At 34.9% G+C, this 26,302-nt stretch overlaps 2 protein-coding genes across 2 annotated transcripts; both read left to right on the top strand.

Moving 5' to 3' along the window:
• The first annotated feature begins 19,105 nt into the window (after positions 1-19,105).
• LOC128129293 (uncharacterized) lies at positions 19,106-20,282 on the top strand. Its single transcript, XM_052767912.1, has 2 exons — positions 19,106-19,141; positions 19,701-20,282. Exons 1-2 carry the CDS (start codon positions 19,106-19,108, stop codon positions 20,280-20,282), a joined length of 618 nt encoding a protein of 205 aa, XP_052623872.1.
• Positions 20,283-21,535: 1,253 nt separating this feature from the next.
• On the top strand, positions 21,536-22,606 carry LOC128129291 (uncharacterized). Its single transcript, XM_052767911.1, has one exon. It carries the CDS (start codon positions 21,536-21,538, stop codon positions 22,604-22,606), a length of 1,071 nt encoding a protein of 356 aa, XP_052623871.1.
• The last annotated feature ends 3,696 nt before the right edge of the window (positions 22,607-26,302 follow it).

The following is a 26,302-nucleotide window of genomic DNA, read 5'->3' as shown; positions in this document are numbered from 1 at the left end:
TGGGGCCTTGCCATGGCTTAAAAGTGTCTGCATGGTAAACTGACTGAACTCAGTGAGTCGCAAAGCCGACTCGGCAAGTCATATGAAGACGTGCATTGAAATCGATGAGTTGGATGAACAACTCAGCGAGTCCGATGAAGATTGCCTTAAGCTCGACGAGTTAGATGAACCACTCGACGAGTCGGATGAGATTTCCCATGGTATGAATGCACATGAATCCGTCAAGTTTCATAAGGGAAACCCGACGAGCAGTCTGAGAGTCGGATCGTTAACTGAGGGAACTCGACGAGTCACTCGATGACTCGGAGAGTGGGCATGTATTCCAAGGAACTCGACGAGTAGCCAAGGGAACTCGGCGAGTTAGTTCAACATGGAATGTTGACCTTGACTAAGGACTTTGACTTTGACCAGGGGAGGATCAGTTGACTTATGGGTTATCTTGGAAGGTTTGGGAACTTATGGTGTGGTTATGTTATGGTTATAGGTGGTGGAGTTTTTGGCAGTGATCCGAAGCTTTCTGGTTATCTACCAAGTCGACATCTGCAAGGTGAGTTATCCTCACTATATCAATAGGGTCTAAGGCACAAAGGTCGGACCTTTAGTTGTTATCTTGGCTATGTTATGCTAAATGCGGATATGATCTGTTAGATCGGTATCAGGATAGACAGTATGTTATTATGATCCGTAGGGATTGGTATGTTAGCGACCTGCTAGGTCGGTGCAATAGCTATGATAGATTGTTACGATTGATGATCAGTGAGATAGTTATGTTTGATGCTTGTGTATGTCAGTATATGCTAGTTATGCACACATTATTATTTTTTGATGGTTGGGTTGAGGGGGTACTGCTTTGTGCTGAAGGCCAACATACCCTACGAGCGGTCCGGAGAGACTGTTGGCCTGTACGGCGGACCAGTCATACCGAAGGCTCGTGATAGATCCAGATAGACTGTAGGCCCTGTAGGGCGGTCCAGTTGGGCCAATGGCCCAGTATGCATGTTGCTGATTGATCTCTTGTTGATATGGTATCTCAATGTGGTATTGGTAGTTTGGGGTAGCTCACTAAGCCCTCGGGCTTATAGTTTTCAGTTTATTGTTTTAGGTACTTCAGGAGATCGTGGGAAGGCGAAGGGGTGACCGTACCGCTCCTCATCCTTATGATCTGTTTTGGGGCACTCTGAAGGATATTGATTTGAAAATGTTTTGTAAACAATTATACTTTGGTTTCTTTTGTTGATATAAAAAGTTTAAATTTTGCGTAAAATTTATGGGTGTTACAAGTTGGTATCAGAGCCTTGGTTTGAGTGAATTGGAGGATCACTCGTGTGAATCCAATCTCAAATCAAGGAGATTTTGGGAAGTAAAATGTTTTAAAATGGTTTTCAAAATAAAGGATGGAGGATGCAGAGGGTACGATCAGACGAAGCCTATAACTAAACCCCAAAATACCATACAATTATTTGATATTATGATATGTTAGAACAGCATGCTAGTGCTAGGCTAGGGATCTTCAGGAAATCGCATGATAGACTTGCCTGATTGTATGATGCCTATTAGCCTTGGGTTTCTTGTTTTTCTTGAAATTGACATCATTACTGTAGTTGCTGGTGCATGCATCGCGACCATGCATAATCAAGATCTTATAGCCTGAGAATGTTTGACCCAGTCTCCGGATAGAATCAGATATTCGAAGGTCTATGAGGTCCAATGTTATGTACGACTGGCATGCACTAGCACTGCAAGGGTTGATGGAAGTTTCATGGATGTATGAGTTGTGTGGAGTTGTATGATCAGTTGCGAATTAGGCAATGTCCCCTAGTAGTGAGGGTGAATGCATATTATGTAGATTATAGTGTTAGGGCGTTGTAGTGATACTTGAGACTAATGTGGGTAGGTGTGGAAGGTAGTATGGGCCTGTACTACTAAAATCACAGGACCCATACACGTAGCAAGGAAGTCACAACCCTTAGGGTTTTGAGGGTATTGGTCTCCCGATATTATGTTGTTTATCTGAAGTCTTGGGTACATTTCTTTAGTATGGCCGTGACGAGACGCTTTGCTACTGGGTCTGGATTTGGATCGGGATCTGGATCAGGGTCGGGATTGGGAGATGGAGGGTCAGAGGTGCCGATAGCACCTGAGCCCGTGGTTCAGATAGGGACTGATGAGTTGGATGTCAAGATCCAGGGAGATTCTGCACAATGAGGTCGCTGCGGCTTTCCGCACGCAGCTGCCGGAGATGTTTGGGTTCTGAGCATTCTAACACTCCTAAGTGTACATGCAACCCTAAATACCTTGGATCTATGTTTTCTCTATTATACATGCAAATATGAATATTCCAAGGTATTACCCTAACTAGCATACAATCTTTTGATACTTGAATAATAAACTAGATAGAAATGCATACCTTGTTGATGTAGCTTAACTCCATGAAGCTCGAGAGCCTAGTGCCCCAAGTGTGACACCTCAAATGTTTCACACAACATCATCAACACTTGGAATAACCATGAAAAGAAGACAATTCATGCTCAAATTGGCTAGCCCTCATATAAGTATCACTAGTGCCAATTTCTTGAGCTAAAGGGGTCTTTATATAGTGTGGCTATTAGGGTTACACCATGTAACTCATGACTTTACCCATTCCTTATGCTCCGTGGGTTTTAACCTCCATGGAGTATCCATGGGTCACTACATGGGTTAAACCCAACATAAGGAATCTTGGATCATAAGCCCACATATATAAGAATTAACGATTTTCACAATCAATCCCCATATATTTAATTAGTCTCTTTTGATCACTATATTAAGTCCAAATTAATTCTTGATCAATACTAATTAAATAACATGATTTCATATTAATATATTAGAACTTATAACATATTAATATGTTACAAATGTCATCTTCTCACAAACAGTCTATCCAAATGTTCCGATGCCATGCAACCCAAATGGACCATGCCGAGTTGGGTAAAGTACATACCAGTTATAGTTATGGACTTAGACACTAATCCAACAGTCTCCCACTTGGATAAGTCTAAAACTATTATTGAGTATGACTTCAAAACCTAACTGGCAATCGTAGCTCTCAAAAGCCGTTGTCGAACTCTGACCTTTGTCTATGACTTGTCCATTAGATAAGAGATCATATATTCCTCCATTCTAGATATCATATGGACTGAGACATGGATTAAAATCATTCTCTCTGTCCATTTGTTGTTTCCCGATTTCCGATTTATGATGACTGACTAATTGAACAAATCAAATCAGTCCTGGCTTGGCCAAGCACTCACATGTATCATCATTAAATTATCGAGGGCCCCATAGATATCGCTTTTATCCCGAAGGTAAAAGGAATGGATAAACTTCGACTCATATGGCTTGTTCTACTACTTGCTGAAGCATACACAAAGGCATGTTTGATAACATCGAGTTACCGAATGTGTTTTCGTGCAATCAATGTAAAACTAACTCATAGTAACAACTCATATCTCTAGGTTTGAAGAATATAAGATATTATTGTCTCATGATCACTCGTGATAAAATCCATGAAGTAATTCCAATGAGCGCGGGTTGAATCCAATACTCAGAACTTATGAGCACTCATGAGTGTTGTAGCAGAACTTTGTCCACTAACTTGGACCTCTACAAGCCAACCCATGACAGTCTTGATTCATATCTACTTCCAACATATGACTGACTGTGGATGTTTTGAATAACTTAGTCATTCCGGAAGAATAACCTAGTTTATTCTGGAAGTCAAAACATGCAAAATGAAACACAAGAATAATTGAATCTAATATGGTATCAAAACCTATGAGCATAAATAAAACACCTTTTATTTATCATCATATGATTACACATTATTCATTGCATACTGTTTCAACTATCAACTTTATTCTTGAATAAAAACAATAGTTGTCCCATGCTCCGAGCATGTACACTATGTTTTTCTAAACAATAACTTTGCCATACACCAAGTATGCACTCTATGTTTGTCTATGATCCTTGCTTTGTGAAATAAACCAATTGACCAAACTTTCAATGATTCTAATTTCACACTCCCGAATTCTTATGGCAAATGCAGGAATTCCAAATTCATGCCATTTTACCAAAATCTATTAGATTCTAAACTTATATGCAATGATTCTCTTATAATGATTATGCACAAACTCACAAAGACTTGACAACAAACATTGCAGAGCATTCCAAAGAAGATCAACTCCTTGGAAACATCCTTCTTGCATTAAGTTTCCTAATCTTACACATATTTATTGAACAACTTCCACCAATGGGATCATTTCCACATTCCCCTTTTGACTATCACTTTTGAACAAGAGTTGCCTCTTTTCAGAATATGTCAATATGATCCTTCCAACAATTAACACTATACTTCCAACTGTCCCTGAGCAACCAATCTTTGGTAAACCTTAGATTGTCCTCGACAATTGCTTAATCGTTTTAGTCATATCCATTTCTAGACAATTTCCCTTCTTAATGCCCCAGGCATTTGGAAAATTTTAGAAAGGATGAATATAGCACATGTAATCGATCCTATATCCGAAGCATATGGGACACGATTCATGATGTCTCACATAAAGACTAAACCGGTCTTTTGCTATATTATTTCCATTTCTATTTGCTAAGTTCTCATAATTCAGATTATGAAAAGGGATGCCGTAATCATAATCGAATTTTAGAACGCAAATAATTAACCCATATATAGAATTTCCTTATGTTGAGCCATTCTAACATGAAATACATATATATATATATATATATATATATATATATATATATATATATATATATATATATATATATATATATATCCTTGACTAAATTTGATTAAAATCTCAATCTAAGCTTTTAGAATTGAAATGAAGTATAATTTCCTCTCCCTTAATTATAGCAAAACAACTTTTTCAACCCCTGCAGCCTCACGGATTGAAACTTTTGTTTTCTATAATTAACATTGCTAACTTGCAATACTTATCATAATTATCATGCTCCCACTAACATGATGATTATTAGCATAACACTTATGCTCCCACTAGCTTTGACATGTACTCAGAAAGCAGTTGGACTTCTAGAAATCAATACTTTATTGACTTTCTTACCAAAGTTCAGTTTTCTGATACTAGATTGCTTTGATAAGACTTTATCAAAATCATACACGTTTCATTAGATAGCTCACATGTGTGTCTAAACAATTTAAGAACTATGAAAAGGGGTGCCGTAATCATGGTCTCAATTGTTTAGACCTTTGTCACTTCTCACAAGTCCAGGTTAGTGTGCCGGTTAACCACACACGCTCCACTAACAACTTTGAGAATGCAAATATCACAACTTCTATCTAGTTAAAATCTACTTAGTGAAAGTGTTTCCCACATCATTTTCATGAATCGGAGAGAAACCTTATAACACTTAGATTTAATGGTGTATGTGTTCTTATCCATGTGAATTGTCAAAACCATAGTCACAAGACAAGGATAATGACAAATCCAAACTCATATGGACTGAACTCAATCTTAATTTCTTGCCATCTGGCAGCTCAAGGGCCTGCAACTGCATCCAAGTTGTCATGCAACCAATTGAGAACTCTAAGAACTCATATGCAAAGCCAACTTTAACTGGAATGAGCACAGAATATGTCAACATGATAGGTTATAAACCTCAAGTCGTGTGCTAGTGATAAACTTACAGGTTTTTATTCTTGATTATCCTTTCAGGATCTTTAAGACTCCCACTATCCTCTTGACACATAAGGCTCACTTGCCAAATATTCAAGAGATAGTTTGGATTCTTTATCAAGATAAACACTTTACACAATTGGCTTTAGTTGGTCTTTGTTTTGTCCAAAACATCACAACTTACAACTTTCAAATGTACAAGAGTAGAAAACTTTTACTCTTACATTTGACTAGTGTTTTAAACCTTTCTTTAAGATATTTCACTCAGCTTACAGTCTTGAAGTATAACCCTAAGACTAGTTTTGGAACGAAGTATGACTCATCTTCTTGATTTGACCACTTCAACAATTCATAGCTCCTCTTCTTAGCTATCAGAATGCACTTAGGGAATGAATTGCGATAAGGTCTCTAAATCATTAAGATGATCATATGACATGATACTAAAGTACTCTCCCATCTTTTCAGATTTGAGAAACTTTTATCCTTCTGCCTAATTTGATTCTTCTTATTCGCTCTGCCATACATTGGAACCTTTTCCAATGTCTTAGAATTACACTTAAGCTTGTAAGTGTAACCATATTTACTGAGCTTTAGTAAATGATGTTGAATAATCTTATCGATCTTTTATGGTGGACTTGACCAGTGCACAAGAATGTGTACTCAATCCCTTAGTCCATCACTTGACTTCACATATACGTGTGATCAAGGAACTAATCTTAATTTTCCGAAAATGAAAAATTCTCATTCATGATGCTGTACAACTTGCATGATTACAAGTTTCGGTCCAATTGAAACTTGGGTGATGAGGATCTTTCTTTATTTGGTAAATTTAGACATTACCACAAATGAAAGAATCAATTTCATATTTCCACTCTTGCTATTAATGGAATCATATAAGATCATTAAGGGTCTTGTCATAGTCTGTTTCATAGGGGTCCCAAAGGAAGTCACTATGTGACTTAGAAAGTGATTGAACATCCAACTTTCTCAAGACTTTGACACCCAACTCTCCCACCTTGTCAATATGTGACTTCATCTCCAAGATGTGATCACACCTAGACCTTGCCTTACCAATAAGGCTTGAGTGACCTTGAACTTGTGGGTTAGGGAGAATAATTGGAGGAGGTGGAGAAAGTGAAGTTCCAAGAGATTTGGGAAGATCATAGATGTCTGAACTAGACATCTTTTGGGAGATATTCAAGATAGTTGATCTAAAGTCCTTAATTTAACACCCAATATGAAATATTAAGGCTAGGACCCAACACAATATTTTATAACTCAGAAGAGGGATGTCGTAATCCAAGCTATAAAATATTTGAAGGTAGGTGAATGACGATTCACTAATTTCCACCATGAAAAACAAAATAATTATTAGGTTTTTAACTGGATTTGAAACTCCTAGATCTTTTGAGATTCATTGAACTGTTCAATGGCATGTTTCAATCTCAAGTGTGCCCTTCAGGTTTTGTGACTGGGATGCCGAGGATCACAAAACAAGGTGTGAATAACCATGCAAATATACTTGGTACCCTTAATATTTACCCCTCAATCGATGTGCCGTTTAACCACACACACTCCATCGATACTATGATAAATATTAAGTTACCCTTTTCCTACCTTGTTAAATACGAGTTAGTGTGCCGGTTAACCACACACACTCCACTAACCGACTTAAACAAAGTGCAAAGTGTAATTTCATGGATTAGCACCTTATTCACATTTTCCTAAAGTAACTAAGATTGGGAAAACATTTAGTTACTTTATATTTAACATTAATACTTTTAATGAAGGGAGAATTATAGTCCTTGTCCTACCCGTTCGGCTAACGACCCTCCACCGGTCAAGACCTTTTAATACTGTTAATACTTTTAATAAAACAGGACCTTCTCTCTCGAGTTAAGAAAATAGATTTTAAAATAAAGAAAGAAAACATTTTCAAAAATGTTCCTTCTAAACTTAGTATTCTAAATCCTCTTAAAATGGAAAATGAAATCTTTTACTTTGTTAGTACTAAAGAAATGTCCGTAGACATAAAAGATACAATAGGAGCTGTTTTTCTACCCCTTTTAACTAAGGAGAAAATAAACAATAACTTAAAAAGTATTCCAGTTGAGATTAGATCAAAAATTAGAATGGTCCATATCGGAGCTGTAAAATTTTTGATAAAATCCTAATTCCAAGCAGGAATAAATTCCCCCATAAAAATGGCCTTAATTGACAACAGAATTACTGACAGACAGGACTGCATCTTAGGTGCTGCAAAGAGAAACCTTGCTTACCAAAAGTTTATGTTTTCAGTCTATCCAAAGTTTGCTCTGGATTTAAAATCTGCAAATATAGATAAAACTTTATCTTTTATACATCACTTTGAAAGAAGTGACCTTATGAGTCCAGGTGATAAACCATTCACCATAACATATCTCATAGGATATGCCCTGACCAACAGTCACCATAGCATAGACTATAAGAAAGACGAGTACATCGAACTTGATGATGTCTTTTCAGAAATAGGCCATGTCAAAGATAAACAATTCTGCGACATAAATCCTCAAGAAAACTCTTGGGTTTTAAATATAGCTAGAAATAAAAAAGCTCTAGGAGAAACTCTTAGACCAAGAATTTCTATGGATTCACTCCACATAGGAGAAAGCTCGCAGAGAAAAGATAATAACTTAATAAGACACATGTCTTTAAAAATTGATAGTCTACGCCAGAATATCAAACAAATCACTGACATTATAAATGAGTAATAAAATTGATTTTCCTCATTTCTATAAAAAAAAGGTAAAACAGTCAAAATTAAAACTCTTGACGATAATACTGAAAAGAAAGAATACGTTTTCTCTACTTCTGGAAAAGCTGGTATTCAAACAATTGTAAATCATTGCAATAATCTCAACCAGATCATTGCAAGATGTCTCTTAAAAACTTCGAAAATAAGCCAATATCTTGGTATTTCAAAAGATATTTCTATAGATATTTCAAAAAATAAAATACCTTTTAACCAATTTAAAAACGATTTAGCCTTTATGGTTAAAATAAAATCTTGATAAAAATGATTTTGAAAATTTCTTCGAAGTTATTGAAAGACAAAATAAATTAACTATCAGGTTAACCCAATCTATTGACAGACATTCCATTCTTTTAGAAAACTCTTTAAAAAACAACCAATTTGTTGAAGAAGTCGCCAAAAAGACAAATATTGGGGGCACTCTTAAGGAAACCAACCTTAAGATCACTAATATACATGATCAGTTAAAACAGCTAATAGGATGACCTCGATACCCGAGCTCAATAGATCAACCACCTCGATACCTGAGCTCAATAGATCAATCAACCTCCTTAATGAAAAAATAGATGGGCTGATTATAAACTTAGACTTAACAGTCAATAAATACATAACCATTACCCAGTTGGAAGTAGCATCTGCAAAAATTATTGCAGACATTACTAACGAGTTATCTGAAAAGATTAACTCTTGCCCATGTAATAAAGACATTCTTGAGCACATCAAGAATATCTCCATCATAGAACAAAAAACCAAGCCTTGAAAAAATTCAGGGCTTAAGAAATACTCACCTCCCAATCCTAGTGTTGGAAACCCTGACTTAGGAAACTCAAAAGATTCCCAGAAAATTGACATTTTCAGGAAAGAATAAAAATGAAAGAAACAATCTCTGAGCAACTCGAGAAATATTTCTTTAACCTTCAATATGAAGATTATGATAAAGCTGACCAAAAGCTTATTCGGCTTTTATCTTTAGAAACTGAAGAATGTGAAGAATTGTATAAAAAAGAACCCAAACTATTTGATCAATATTTTAGAATGACTAAAATAAATGAACCTGACATTGAATCAGAACAAGAAGATAATTTTAAAACAAATACAAAGACTGTTAAGTTCGAATATTCGGATATGGAAGATGATGAAGCAGAATCTTCTTATACAGCCACAAGAAGAGGCAATAAAAAGAAATGTGAGTTCCAAATTCCTGTCCACAATGGTATTCCAAATAGTGGTCGAGGACCCAATACGATCAATGTACTCAATATTGATTGTATCCAAGATCTAAAACTCAGAGAAAGAGTTGTAGAAAAATGGGTTACTGAGATTTCACTAATCTTACAGACAAACCCAGATGAATTTGAAAAAGCAAAAAGTATTCTACTACTCTTAGAACACAAAACTGATGGAATTGTGCAAAAATTCCGAAGAAAAAATAATTGGAATGAAGAATTGCATGGTTAAGATCTTTTTGATAATCTCAAAAATGTAATATACACTACTTTCTTAGGTCTTGATTATATTTTTAATAAAGACTTCACCATTAATAATAAAGTTGACATAGCAAGAGTTTCAATGACAAAACTCCAATTACATGATATTAGTCTTCTCGACAAATACACATGTATGTATGAATCATATCTGTATGATATTCCACAGAGAAGTGAATATGCTCAATGGATATCTGCTTATCTCATGAAAATTCCAATTATTGGAGAAACCTGTACCGACAGATGGAAAATAGAAGCTACTGGAGAAATCCAGCAAACCAGTCTTTCTTATGCAACAAAAATTGCAAAAGAAGAAATTGATAGAATCTGCAAGACAGATATAAACAAAAAAAGCTTAAAACAATAAGCAAAGATTGTTGTAGCATTCTCTCTGATTTCAAAAAATTTGATATTGGAACGAAAAATTATACTAAGAAAAAGTATAAAAACAAAAAGAAATACAAATCTTTTTGGAAAAAGAAAAGAAGAAAAATTTCACCAGGAAAATACTTCAAAAAACCTTCAAAAGAAACACCTAAGAAGACTACTTCCTGTCCGCAAGAAGAAAAAAATGTAGGTGTTGGATCTGCAATGAACAAGGACACTACGCCGATGAATGTCCAAATCGAAAAAAATACCCTGACAAAGTCAAGGTTTTACAAACCGCTAACAATGGAGGCTATGAAGCTCTTGAAGAAGAGTATGATGGTATACAACATGTTTTTATATATCATGTTAAGACAAAATCTTCATCAGACACTGAAGAATACGAATCAACAACGGATGACTCAGACTAGTCCCATACAGACCCCACTTTCCAGGGAGGAGGAGATTAACCATTTTTGCGCAAACCTCCAGAAAATTGATGATTCCCTTATCATGAATCTTACTAATCCAAACTTTATTTATGTTTCTGCCTTCCTTAACTTTAAAGGATATAAAAAATTTAGAGTACATTGTTTTGTAGACACAGGTGCATCTTTATGTCTTGCAAGCAAATTCATCATTCCGGATGAACTCTGGGAAAACGCTCCCAAAGAAATTAGTGCCACTATTGCAAATGGTGAAACCATAAAAAATTATAAAGTTTGTAGAAATATTAATCTCGAAATTTCAGGAGAACATTTCAACGTTCCACTATTTACCAACAAATTCAGGAATTGATATCATAATTGGTAAAAACTTATGTCAAGTCTATGGACCATTCATACAATGGATAGATAGAATTGCCTTTCATCTTAATAATGATATGGTAATTATAAAAAAGGTTACAGAGGCCTATAGCAAAGGAAAACCAGGTTTTCTTGAAACTCAAGAAAAAGGTTCTAAAGAAAAACAAATTCCAGGTACTAATATAACCCATGACGGGATTAATAAAGAAAGGATTATTTCTATTCAAACTACCAGGTTCAAACAGATCGAGGATCTTCTTGAAAAAGTTTGTTCTGAAAATCCTATTGATCCAAATAAAACCAAAGGATGGATGCAAGCTTCAATTAAGCTTATTGATCCCAAAACGGTTATTAGAGAAAAACCTATGGTTTACTCTCTACAAGATAGGGAAGAATTTTCCAAACAAATCAAGGAATTACTTGATATGAGACTAATTATAGAATCAAAATTCCCTCATGTGTCTCCTGCCTTTCTTGTCAATAAAGAAGCAGAGAAAAGAAGAGGAAAGAAGCGTATGGTTGTCAACTACAAAGCAATCAATGATGCAACTATTGGAGACTCACATAATCTTCCCAATATGCACGAACTCTTGACTCTTCTACGAGGAAAAAACATTTATTCAAGTTTCGACTACAAGTCAGGTTTCTGGCAAGTTCTACTTGATGAAGAATCGCAGCTTCTCACTGCCTTCACATGTCCTGATGGACTCTTTCAATGGAAAGTACTACCCTTTGGGCTTAAACAAGCTCCTAGTATTTTTCAAAGACACATGCAGAACGCTCTTCGAGGCCTTGAAGGTTTTTGCACTGTATACGTTGATGACATCATGATCTTCAGCAAAAATGAACAAGAACACTATGTTCTTTTCGCATAGGTTCTCAGAACTATTTTAAAATATGGAATAATACTTTCAAAAAAGAAAGCTCATCTGTTCAAAACAAAAATCAATTTTTTGGGTTTAGAAATAAATGAGGGTACTCATTGTCCTCAAAAGCATATTCTTGAACATTTACATGACTTTCCAAATGTTTTAGAAGACAAAAAGCAACTACAAAGATTTCTTGGTGTTTTAAATTATGTTGAAACATATATTGAAAAACTTGTAGCCATGAGAAAACCTTTACAGGCAAAATTAAAAAAAGATGTCATTTGGAATTGGTCAAGTGCTGATACAGACTACATCAAAAATATAAAGAAAGTTTTAATCAATTTTCCAAAACTTTATCTTCGAAACATTGAAGACAGTTTAATTATTGAAACTGATGCTTCTGATGAATTTTGGGGAGGTGTTTTAAAAGCTAAAAACCCCAAAAACGAAGAACAAATTTGCAGGTACACCTCTGGCAGTTTCAAAGCAGCTGAGAAAAACTACCATAGCAATGAAAAAGAATTACTCGCTGTAAAAAGAGTTATTACATTCTCTGTATATTTAACACCAGTAAAATTCCTGGTTCGTACAGATAATAAAAATTTTACTTATTTCCTCCGAACTAAGATTGCAGGAGATAACAAATTAGGCCGGCTAATACGTTGGCAAGAGTGGTTTTCACGATATACTTTCACTGTTGAACATCTCGCAGGAAACAAAAACGTACTGGCAGACTGCCTCACCCGTGACTTCAGGTATACCTTACATCATCCATGATCTCAATCGCTCCTCTCGAGCCCTATAAAAGGATATGATCATCATGACATATTTCCTCACAAAAACTTCACCTACAAAAAAGAGAGGGGGAGATTAGAGAGAAAAGTAAACAAAAATTGAGTTTACAAAAATGGAAGACCTCAACATTTTGAGGATAAAGAAGCAAATGCTCCTCATAGAGCTATTTGAAATTGAGCAGAAAATCAACTTGTATGAACAAGTAACAACGGTCACCAATGTACCGGAAAGCGAAAGCTCAAAAACAAAGGCTATTCTAGTGCAAACGGCACCTGGTAAAGAATCAACAAATCCCTTGAAAGCTTATGCTTTGCTAAAAAGCATAATAAAGGAGACAACTACTCCTCTTCCTAATGGAAAAACTAGCTTATTGGTTGATCCCAATCCTTGTACTGAAGGAATCAGTAAAATGACAACTTTGTCACCCACTAACAAATCTGTGCAGGAGTTTACACCAGATTACAAAAAAGCTCTTAACAAAGAAGCTGAAAGATTTTATGTAATCTACAAAGGACCCCATGCCAGTGTTCATACCAACTGGGGAATTACAGAAACCTTTTGTAAAGTTGATAAAGTTACTTGCAAAAAATTCAGAAATGAAGCATCTGCAAGATTAAGCCTTGCCACTTATCAAGACGATACAAGCAAGACTAACCAACCACTTCTTCGACCAAAAATTCAAAAAGTCAAAGAAGCCCACAGAGACCAAAGGTTTGACGTTCCAAATGACGTTCAACAAATGGTTAACTATCCTGAAATCTCTTTTGAAGATTTCAGAACAATCTGGAAGAAAGCAAGAGCTGCATGCCCAGAAGACCTTGTTCATGAAAAGTTTTTCACTACGGACAAGAAAACAAAAAGTCTGTTCAACTTCCTCGAAGGAGCAGATGCAAAATTAGTCTACCAAGCCTTACAAGATGGACTAATCGACAATATCTACCCAAGTTGCAACCTTCAAGAACTCAAATTCTTCCCAAACAGCATGGTAGAATCCATTAAGAACTTTCGAAAGAAAGTAATTAAAGCAAAAGATAATCCGATCTACATCAGATGCATCTCTTCACTCCCAGAATGGATTCAAGAATCAACTCTTTCTCCATACCACTTTTTGGAAATTGGTCTTTCTAAAGCCAATAGAGAAATTGAACAATCTTAACCAATGGAAGATAAAGATCTACATTTCGCAGAAATTCTTCATCCCAATCGCATCAATGGTTTATGAAGAATATCAGATAAAATCATTGAGATTATCTATGGTTCAAAAAAGAAGATTAATTATATCGACTTCCATTGTATAATTACAAGCTGGAGTTACAACAACACCAGCCAAGAAGATCTTCGTCAAGCCTCCAAGTTTGGCAAAAAATTCATGAACAATAGCATGGAAGTATCCAATGCTACACGCCAACACTTCTGCCGACATGCAGAACAACGTTTCGAAGAACATCTTTGTCACTTTTGCGAAAGAAAAGATTCGGAGACAAAGGAGGGACCCCCCCCTCTGAAGATGACAAATCGTCATCATCTTAAAGAAAGATGCTTCACGTGTCAAATGGCCCCCGCCACTCAAAATAATAATGTCTTTCTTCATTATTAGAAGCTTTCCAGCTGTCCACAATAATGTAATCTTTAGTGGATAAAAACGTCACGCCTGACATAATAGGCAAAGATCAGACCCTTTCAATGTATCTATAAATTGAGAGTTATGTTTTGTTTTAGAGACATCGCAATAACGAGTGCAAGAAAAAACACTCTCTATCTAAAAGATAAAGATCTAACTTTCATAGAAATTTTTCATCCCGATCACACCAATGGTTTAAGAAGAATATCAGATAAAATCATTGAGATTATCTCTAGTTCAAAAAAGAAGATTAATTATACCGACTCGCATTGTATAATTACAAGTTGGAGTTACAACAACACCAGCCAAGAAGATCTTCGTCAAGCCTCCAAGTTTGGCGAAAAATTCATGAACAATAGCATGGAAGTATCCAATGCTACACGCCAACACTTCTGCCGACATGCATAACAACTTTTCAAAGAACATCTTTGTCACTTTTGCGAAAGCAAAGATTCGGAGACAAAGGAGGGACCCCCCTCTGAAGATGAAAAATCGTCATCATCTTGAAGAAAGATGCTTCACGTGTCAAATGGCCCCCGCCACTCAAAATAATAATGCCTTTCTTCATTATTAGAAGCTTTCCAGCTGTCCACAATAATGTAATCTTTAGTGGATAAAAACGTCATGCCTGACATAATAGGCAAAGATCAGACCCTCTCAATGTATCTATAAATTGAGAGTTAGTTTTTGTTTTAGAGACATCGCAATAATGAGTGCAAGAAAAAACACTCTATATCTAGTAAATATTTTCAGTTCAATGTCTAGTGAGTAATTCCTCCCTTAGAAGGGAGAAAATGTAAAATATTGTAAGAGTTTTCCCTTTTTGGGAACTCTTTTATCAATAAATCTTTGTTTTGTTATTTTTGAGTGTTCATACAAATTAGAGTAATGAAACTCTTAAGTGACAGAGTGCCAGGTCGACGATGATTAACAGTTCCATAGGCACGATGCCAACAGGGAAAGCAACCACACAGACCAAAGAACGACACAGGCTGGCTTGAATAGTTTCTATCTATGTAAGTATAACACTCACTACATTACAATCACACATTTATTGATACAAGAGTCTTCTTTTCACAATTTTTATATTTATTCCCTTCTTTGTTAAATAAAAAAAATTCCGTACACATCCACACACCCAAACTGGTATCAGAACCTTGATAATATGCCATTACATTATAATAAAACACTTTATAGTGTAATATGGCATTACATTATAATAAAACACTTTACAGTGTAATTTTTGAAAGAACTCATAATAAAGAGATTGAAATTTCTCAACATAAAGAAATACTTTTCAGTAATAAAAAAGACTTAGTGCATATAAATTTCAGAATTCTACAAGCACAAAATAAACATACTCACGAATATATACCAAACATGGTTAGTATACGTAAGTATCTCCTGCATAAGCAAAAAGTACATCATGAACAGCTTGATAGAAATAAAAACTTAGTTTCAGAACTCAGAAAAAGGATTTTAACTTGTTAATAATTCTTAAAATGAATAAAGAAATTTTCAACAACTCTAAAGAAAATAATTCAGAAGAAAAACAAATCTTAACTTATGCTGAAGATGAAGACGACTTTCATGCAAATCTTTTAATAAAACAAGACCTTCTCTCACGAGTTAAGAAAATAGATTTAAAAATAAAGAAAGAAAACGTTTTCAAAAATGTTCCTTCTAAACTTAGTATTCTAAATCCTCTTAAAAGGATAAATGAAATCTTTTACTTTGTTAGTACTAAATAAATGTCCGTAGACATAAAAGATACAATTGGAGCTGTCTTTCTACCCCTTTTAACTTAGGAACAAATAAACAATAACTTAAAAAGTATTCCAGTTGAGATTAGATCAAAAATTAGAATGGTCCATATCGGAGCTGTAAAAATTTTGATAAAATCCCAATTCCAAGTAGGAATAAATTCCCCCATAAAAATGGCCTTATTTGACAATAGAATTACTGACAGACAGGACTGCATCTTAGGTGCTGCAAAGGGAAACCTTGCTTACCAAAAGTTTATGTTTTCAGTCTATCCAAAGTTTGCTCTGGATTTAAAATCTGCAAATATAGATAAAACCTTATCTTTTATACATCACTTTGAAAGAAGTGACCTTATGAGTCCAGGTGATAAACCATTCACCATAACATATCTCATAGGATATGCCCTGACCAACAGTCACCATCGCATAGACTATAAGAAAGACGAATACATCGAACTTGATGATGTCTTTTCAAAAATAGGCCATGTCAAAGATAAACAATTCTGCGACATAAATCCTCAAGAAAACTCTTGGATTTTAAATATAGCTAGAAATAAAAAAGCTCTAGGAGAAACTCTTATACCAAGAATTTCTATGGATTCACTCCACATAGGAGAAAGCTCGCAGAGAAAAGATAATAACTTAATAAGACACATGTCTTTAAAAATTGATAGTCTACGCCAGAATATCAAACAAATCACTGACATTATAAATGAGTAATAAAATTGATTTTCCTCATTTCTATAAAAAAAAAAGGTAAAACAGTCAAAATTAAAACTCTTGACGATAATACTGAAAAGAAAGAATACGTTTTCTCTACTTCTGGAAAAGCTGGTATTCAAACAATTGTAAATCATTGCAATAATCTCAACCAGATCATTGCAAGATGTCTCTTAAAAACTTCGAAAATAAGCCAATATCTTGGTATTTCAAAAGATATTTCTATAGATATTTCAAAAAATAAAATACCTTTTAACCAATTTAAAAACGATTTAGCCTTTATGGTTAAAATAAAATCTTGATAAAAATGATTTTGAAAAATTCTTCGAAGTTATTGAAAGACAAAATAAATTAACTATCAGGTTAACCCAATCTATTGACAGACATTCCATCCTTTTAGAAAACTCTTTAAAAAACAACCAATTTGTTGAAGAAGTCGCCAAAAACACAAATATTGGGGGCACTCTTAAGGAAACCAACCTTAAGATCACTAATATACATGATCAGTTAAAACAGCTAATAGGATGACCTCGATACCCGAGCTCAATAGATCAACCACCTCGATACCTGAGCTCAATAGATCAATCAACCTCCTTAATGAAAAAATAGATGGGCTGATTATAAACATGGACTTAACAGTCAATAAATACGTAACCATTACCCAGTTGGAAGTAGCATCTGCAAAAATTATTGCAGACATTACTAAGGAGTTATCTGAAAAGATTAACTCTTGCCCATGTAATAAAGACATTCTTGAGCACATCAAGAATATCTCCATCATAGAACAAAAAACCAAGCCTGGAAAATATTCAGGTCTTAAGAAATACTCACCTCCCAATCCTAGTGTTGGAAACCCTGACTTAGGAAGCTCAAAAGATTCCTAGAAAATTGACATTTTCAGGAAAGAATAAAAATGAAAGAAACAATCTCTGAGCAACTCGAGAAATATTTCTTTAACCTTCAATATGAAGATTATGATAAAGCTGACCAAAAGCTTATTCGGCTTTTATCTTTAGAAACTGAAGAATGTGAAGAATTGTATAAAAAAGAACCCAAACTATTTGATCAATATTTTAGAATGACTAAAATAAATGAACCTGACATTGAATCAGAACAAGAAGATAATTTTAAAACAAATACAAAGACTGTTAAGTTCGAATATTCGGATATGGAAGATGATGAAGCAGAATCTTCTTATACAGCCACAAGAAGAGGCAATAAAAAGAAATGTGAGTTCCAAATTCCTGTCCACAATGGTATTCCAAATAGTGGTCAAGGACCCAATACGATCAATGTACTCAATATTGATTGTATCCAAGATCTAAAACTCAGAGAAAGAGTTGTAGAAAAATGGGTTACTGAGATTTCACTAATCTTACAGACAAACCCAGATGAATTTGAAAAAGCAAAAAATATTCTACTACTCTTAGAACACAAAACTGATGGAATTGTGCAAAAATTCCTAAGAAAAAATAATTGGAATGAAGAATTGCATGGTTAAGATCTTTTTGATAATCTCAAAAATGTAATATACACTACTTTCTTAGGTCTTGATTATATTTTTAATAAAGACTTCACCATTAATAAGAAAGTTGACATAATAAGAGTTTCAATGACAAAACTCCAATTACATGATATTAGTCTTCTCGACAAATGCACATGTATGTATGAATCATATCTGTATGATATTCCACAGAGAAGTGAATATGCTCAATGGATATCTGCTTATCTCATGAAAATTCCAATTATTGGAGAAACCTGTACCGATAGATGGAAAAAAGAAGCTACTGGAGAAATCCAGCAAACCAGTCTTTCTTATGCAACAAAAATTGCAAAAGAAGAAATTGATAGAATCTGCAAGATAGATATAAACAAAAAAAGCTTAAAACAATAAGCAAAGATTGTTGTAGCATTCTCTCTGATTTCAAAAATTTTGATATTGGAAAGAAAAATTATACTAAGAAAAAGTATAAAAACAAAAAGAAATATAAATCTTTTTGGAAAAAGAAAAGAAGAAAATTTTCACCAGGAAAATACTTCAAAAAACCTTCAAAAGAAACACCTAAGAAGACTACTTCCTGTCCGCAAAGAAAGAAAAAATGTAGGTGTTGGATCTGCAATGAACAAGGACACTACGCCAATGAATGTCCAAATAGAAAAAAATACCCTGACAAAGTCAAGGTTTTACAAACCGCTAACAATGGAGGCTATGAAGCTCTTGAAGAAGAGTATGATGGTATACAAAATGTTTTTATATATCATGTTGAGACAAAATCTTCATCAGACACTGAAGAATACGAATCAATAACGGATGACTCAGACTAGTCCCATACAGACCCCACTTTCCAGGGAGGAGGAGATTAACCATTTTTGCGCAAACCTCCAGAAAATTGATGATTCCCTTATCATGAATCTTACTAATCCAAACTCTATTTATGTTTCTGCCTTCCTTAACTTTAAAGGATATAAAAAATTTAGAGTACATTGTTTTGTAGACATAGGTGCATCTTTATGTCTTGCAAGCAAATTCATCATTCCGGAAGAACTCTAGTAAAACGCTCCCAAAGAAATTAGTGCCACTATTGCAAATGGTGAAACCATAAAAATTAATAAAGTTTGTAGAAATATTAATCTCGAAATTTTAGGAGAACATTTCAACGTTCCACTATTTACCAACAAATTCAGGAGTTGATATCATAATTGGTAACAACTTCTGTCAAGTCTATGGACCATTCATACAATGGATAGATAGAATTGCCTTTCATCTTAATAATGATATGGTAATTATAAAAAAGGTTAAAGAGGCCTATAGCAAAGGAAAACCAGGTTTTCTTGAAACTCAAGAAAAAGGTTCTAAAGAAAAACAAATTCCAGGTACTAATATAACCCATGACGGGATTAATAAAGAAAGGATTATTTCTATTCAAACTACCAGGTTCAAACAGATCAAGGATCTTCTTGAAAAAGTTTGTTCTGAAAATCCTATTGATCCAAATAAAACCAAAGGATGGATGCAAGCTTCAATTAAGCTTATTGATCCCAAAACGGTTATTAGAGAAAAACCTACGGTTTACTCTCTACAAGATAGGGAAGAATTTTCCAAACAAATCAAGGAATTACTTGATATGAGACTAATTATAGAATCAAAATTCCCTCATATGTCTCCTGCCTTTCTTGTCAATAAAGAAGCAGAGAAAAGAAGAGGAAAGAAGCGCATGGTTGTCAACTACAAAGCAATCAATGATGCAACTATTGGAGACTCACATAATCTTCCCAATATGCACGAACTCTTGACTCTTCTACGAGGAAAAAACATTTATTCAAGTTTCGACTGCAAGTCAGGTTTCTGGCAAGTTCTACTTGATGAAGAATCGTAGCTTCTCACTGCCTTCACATGTCCTGATGGACTCTTTCAATGGAAAGTACTACCCTTTAGGCTTAAACAAGCTCCTAGTATTTTTCAAACACACATGCAGAACGCTCTTCGAGGCCTTGAAGGTTTCTGCACTGTATACGTTGATGACATCATGATCTTCATCAAAAATGAACAAGAACACTATGTTCATGTCGCACAGGTTCTCAGAACTATTTTAAAATATGGAATAATACTTTCAAAAAAGAAAGCTCATCTTTTCAAAACAAAAATCAATTTTTTGGGTTTTGAAATAAATGAGGGTACTCATTGTCCTCAAAAGCATATTCTTGAACATTTACATGACTTTCAAAATGTTTTAGAAGAGAAAAAGCAACTACAAAGATTTCTTGGTGTTTTAACTTATGCTGAAACATATATTGAAAAACTTGCAGCAATGAGAAAACCTTTATAGGCAAAATTAAAAAAAGATGTCATTTAGAATTGGTCAAGTGTTGATACAGACTACATCAAAAATATAAAGAAAGTTTTAATCAATTTTCCAAAACTTTATCTTCCAAACATTGAAGACAGTTTAATTATTGAAACTGATGCTTCTGATGAATTTTGGGGAGGTGTTTTAAAAGCTAAAAACCCCAAAAACGAAGAACAAATTTGCAGGTACACCTATGGCAGTTTCAAAGCAGCTGAGAAAAACTACCATAGCAATGAAAAAGAATTACTCGCTGTAAAAAGATTTATTACAAAATTCTCTGTATATTTAACACCAGTAAAATTCCTGGTTCGTACAGATAATAAAAAGTTTACTTCTTTCCTCCGAACTAAGATTGCAGGAGATAACAAATTAGGTCGGCTAAAACGTTGGCAAGAGTGGTTTTCACGATATACTTTCACTGTTGAACATCTCGCAGGAAACAAAAACGTACTGGCAGACTGCCTCACCCGTGACTTCAGGTATGCCTTACATCATCCATGATCTCACTCGCTTCTCTCGAGCCCTATAAAAGGATATGATCCTCATGACATATTTCCTCACAAAAACTTCACCTACAAAAAAGAGATGGGGAGATTAGAGAGAAAAGTAAACAAAAATTGAGTTTACAAAAATGGAAGACCTCAACATTTTGAGGATAAAGAAACCAATGCTCCTCATAGAGCTATCTGCAATTGAGCAGAAAATCAACTTGTATGAACAAGTAACAACGGTCACCAATGTACCGGAAAGCGAAATAAAGGAGACAGCTACTCCTTTTCCTAATGGAAAAAACTAGCTTATTGGTTGATCCCAATCCTTGTACTGAAGGAATCAGTAAAATGACAACTTTGTCGCCCGCTAACAAATATGTGCAGGAGTTTACACCAGATTACAAAAGAGCTCTTAACAAAGAAGCTGAAAGATTTTATCTAATCTACAAAGGACCCCATGCCGGTGTTCATACTGACTGGGGAATTACAGAAACCTTCTGTAAAGTTGATAAAGTTACTTGCAAAAAATTCAGAAATGAAGCATCTGCAAGATTAAGCCTTGCCACTTATCAAGACGATACAAGCAAGACTAACCAACCACTTCTTCGACCAAAAATTCAAAAAGTCAAAGAAGCCCACAGAGACCAAAGGTTTGACATTCAACAAATGGTTAACTATCCTGAAATCTCTTTTGAAGATTTCAGAACAATCTGGAAGAAAGCAAGAGCTGCATGCCCAGAAGACCTTGTTCATGAAAAGTTTTTCACTACAGACAAGAAAACAAAAAGTCTGTTCAACTTCCTCGAAGGAGCAGATGCAAAATTAGTCTACCAAGCCTTTCAAGCTGGACTAATCGACAATATCTACCCAAGTTGCAACCTTCAAGAACACAAATTCTTCCCAAGCAGCATGGTAGAATCCATTAAGAACTTTCGAAAGAAAGTACTTAAAGCAAAAGATAATCCGATCTACATCAGATGCATCTCTTCACTCCCAGAATGGATTCAAGAATCAACTCTTTCTCCATACCACTTTCAGGAAATTGGTCTTTCTAAAGCCAATAGAGAAATTGAACAATCTCAACCAATGGAAGATAAAGATCTACCTTTCACCGAAATTCTTCATCCCCATCGCATCAATGGTTTAAGAAGAATATCAGATAAAATCATTGAGATTATCTCTGGTTCAAAAAAGAAGATTAATTATACTGACTCGCATTGTATAATTACAAGCAGGAGTTACAACAACACCAGCCAAGAAGATCTTCGTCAAGCCTCCAAGTTTGGCGAAAAATTCATGAAAAATAGCATGGAAGTATCCAATGCTACACGCCAACACTTCTGCCGAACTTGGAGGCCATGAATTTTTCGCCAAACTTGGAGGCTTGACGAAGATCTTCTTGGCTGGTGTTGTTGTAACTCCAGCTTGTAATTATACAATGGGAGTCGATATAATTAATCTTCTTTTTTGAACCAGAGATAATCTCAATGATTTTATCTGATATTCTTCTTAAACCATTGATGCGATTGGGATGAAGAATTTCTGCGAAATGTAGATCTTTATCTTCCATTGGTTAAGATTGTTCAATTTCTCTATTGGCTTTAGAAAGACCAATTTCCAAAAAGTGGTATGGAGAAAGAGTTGATTCTTGAATCCATTCTGGGAGTGAAGAGATGCATCTGATGTAGATCGGATTATCTTTTGCTTTAATTACTTTCTTTCGAAAGTTCTTAATGGATTCTACCATGCTGTTTGGGAAGAATTTGAGTTCTTGAAGGTTGCAACTTGGGTAGATATTGTCGATTAGTCCAGCTTGTAAGGCTTGGTAGACTAATTTTACATCTGCTCCTTCGAGGAAGTTGAACAGACTTTTTGTTTTCTTGTCCGTAGTGAAAAACTTTTCATGAACAAGGTCTTCTGGGCATGCAGCTCTTGCTTTCTTCCAGATTGTTCTGAAATCCTCAAAAGAGATTTCAGGATAGTTAACCATTTGTTGAACGTCATTTGGAACGTCAAACCTTTGGTCTCTGTGGGCTTCTTTGACTTTTTGAATTTTTGGTCGAAGAAGTGGTTGGTTAGTCTTGCTTGTATCGTCTTGATAAGTGGCAAGGCTTAATCTTGCAGATGCTTCATTTCTGAATTTTTTGCAAGTAACTTTATCAACTTTACAGAAGGTTTCTGTAATTCCCCAGTCAGTATGAACACTGGCATGGGGTCCTTTGTAGATTACATAAAATCTTTCAGCTTCTTTATTAAGAGCTTTTTTGTAATCTGGTGTAAACTCCTGCACATATTTGTTAGTGGGCGACAAAGTTGTCATTTTACTGATTCCTTCAGTACAAGGATTGGAATCAACCGATAAGCTAGTTTTTCCATTAGGAAGAGGAGTAGCTGTCTCCTTTATTATGCTTTTTAGCAAAGCATCAACTTTCAACGGATTTGTTGTTTCTTTACCAGGTGCCGTTTGCACTGGAATAGCCTTTGTTTTTGAGCTTTCGCTTTCCGGTACATTGGTGACCGTTGTTACTTGTTCATACAAGTTGATTTTCTGATCAATTGCAGATAGCTCTATGAGGAGCATTTGTTTCTTTATCCTCAAAATGTTGAGGTCTTCCATTTTTGTAAACTCAATTTTTGTTTAATTTTCTCTCTAATCTCCCCATCTCTTTTTTGTAGGTGAATTTTTTGTAAGGAAATAAGTCATGAGGAGCATATCCTTTTATAGGGCTCGAGAGGAGCGAGTGAGATCATGGATGATGTAAGGTATACCTGAAGTCACGGGTGAGGCAGTCTTCCAGTACGTTTTTGTTTCTTACGAGATGTTCAACAGTGAAAGTATATCGTGAAAACCACTCTTGCCAACGTATTAGCCGACCTAATTTGTTATCTCATGCAATCTTAGTTCGGAGGAAATAAGTAAAAATTTTATTATCTGTACGAACCAGGAATTTTACTGGTGTTAAATATACAGTGAATTTTGTAATAACTCTTTTTACAGCGAGTAATTCTTTTTCATTGCTATGGTAGTTTTTCTCAGCTGCTTTGAAACTGCCAGAGGTGTACCTGCAAATTTGTTCTTCGTTTTTGAGGTTTTTAGCTTTTAAAACACCTCCCCAAAATTCATCAGAAGCATCAGTTTCAATAATTAAACTGTCTTCAATGTTTGGAAGATAAAGTTTTGGAAAATTGATTAAAACTTTCTTTATCTTTTTGATGTAGTCTGTATCAGCACTTGACCAATTCCAAATGACATCTTTTTTTAATTTTGCCTGTAAAGGTTTTCTCATGGCTGCAAGTTTTTCAATATATGTTTCAGCATAAGTTAAAACACCAAGAAATCTTTGTAGTTGCTTTTTGTCTTCTAAAACATTTGGAAAGTCATGTAAATGTTCAAGAATATGCTTTTGAGGACAATGAGTACCCTCATTTATTTCTAAACCCAAAAAATTGATTTTTCTTTTGATAAAATAAGCTTTCTTTTTTGAACGTATTATTCCATATTTTAAAATAGTTCTGAGAACCTGTGCAACATGAACATAGTGTTCTTGTTCATTTTTGCTGAAGATCATGATGTCATCAACGTATACAGTGCAAAAACCTTCAAGGCCTCAAAGAGCGTTCTGCATGTGTCTTTGAAAAATACTAGGAGCTTGTTTAAGCCCAAAGGGTAGTACTTTCCATTGAAAGAGTCCATCATGACATGTGAAGGCAGTGAGAAGCTGCGATTCTTCATAAAGTACTACATGCCAGAAACCTGACTTGCAGTCAAAACTTGAATAAATGTTTTTTCCTCGTAGAAGAGTCAAGAGTTCGTGCATATTGGGAAGATTATGTGAGTCTCCAATATTTGCATCATTGATTGCTTTGTGGTTGACAACCATGCGCTTCTTTCCTCTTCTTTTCTCTGCTTCTTTATTGACAAGAAAGGCAGGAGACATATGAGGGAATTTTGATTCTATAATTAGTCTCATATCAAGTAATTCCTTGATTTGTTTGGAAAATTCTTCCCTATCTTGTAGAGAGTAAACCGTAGGTTTTTCTCTAATAACCGTTTTGGGATCAATAAGCTTAATTGAAGCTTGCATCCATCCTTTGGTTTTATTTGGATCAATAGGATTTTCAGAACAAACTTTTTCAAGAAGATCCTCGATCTGTTTGAACCTGGTAGTTTGAATAGAAATAATCCTTTCTTTATTAATCCCGTCATGGGTTATATCAGTACCTGGAATTTGTTTTTCTTTAGAACCTTTTTCTTGAGTTTCAAGAAAACCTGGTTTTCCTTTGCTATAGGCCTCTGTAACCTTTTTTATAATTACCATATCATTATTAAGATGAAAGGCAATTCTATCTATCCATTGTATGAATGGTCCATAGACTTGACAGAAGTTGTTACCAATTATGATATCAATTCCTGAATTTGTTGGTAAATGGTGGGAACATTGAAATGTTCTCCTGAAATTTCGAGATTAATATTTCTACAAACTTTATTAATTTTTATGGTTTCACCATTTGCAATAGTGGCACTAATTTCTTTGGGAGCGTTTTCCCAGAGTTCATCCGGAATGATGAATTTGCTTGCAAGACATAAAGATGCACCTGTGTCTACAAAACAATGTACTCTAAATTTTTTATATCCTTTAAAGTTAAGGAAGGCAGAAACATAAATAGAGTTTGGATTAGTAAGATTCATGATAAGGGAATCATCAATTTTCTGGAGGTTTGCGCAAAAATGGTTAATCTCCTCCTCCCTGGAAAGTGGGGTCTGTATGGGACTAGTCTGAGTCATCCGTTGTTGATTCGTATTCTTCAGTGTCTGATGAAGATTCTGTCTCAACATGATATATAAAAACATGTTGTATACCATCATACTCTTCTTCAAGAGCTTCATAGCCTCCATTGTTAGCGGTTTGTAAAACCTTGACTTTGTCAGGGTATTTTTTCTATTTGGACATTCATTGGCGTAGTGTCCTTCTTCACTGCAGATCCAACACCTACATTTTTTCTTTCCTTGCGGACAGGAAGTAGTCTTCTTAGGTGTTTCTTTTGAAGGTTTTTTGA

This window comes from Lactuca sativa, chromosome 9, assembly GCF_002870075.4.
Source record: "Lactuca sativa cultivar Salinas chromosome 9, Lsat_Salinas_v11, whole genome shotgun sequence".
NCBI classification, from domain to species: domain Eukaryota; kingdom Viridiplantae; phylum Streptophyta; class Magnoliopsida; order Asterales; family Asteraceae; genus Lactuca; species Lactuca sativa.
The sequence above is the reverse complement of the archived record's forward strand: the minus strand, read 5'-3'. Positions and strand labels throughout refer to the sequence as shown.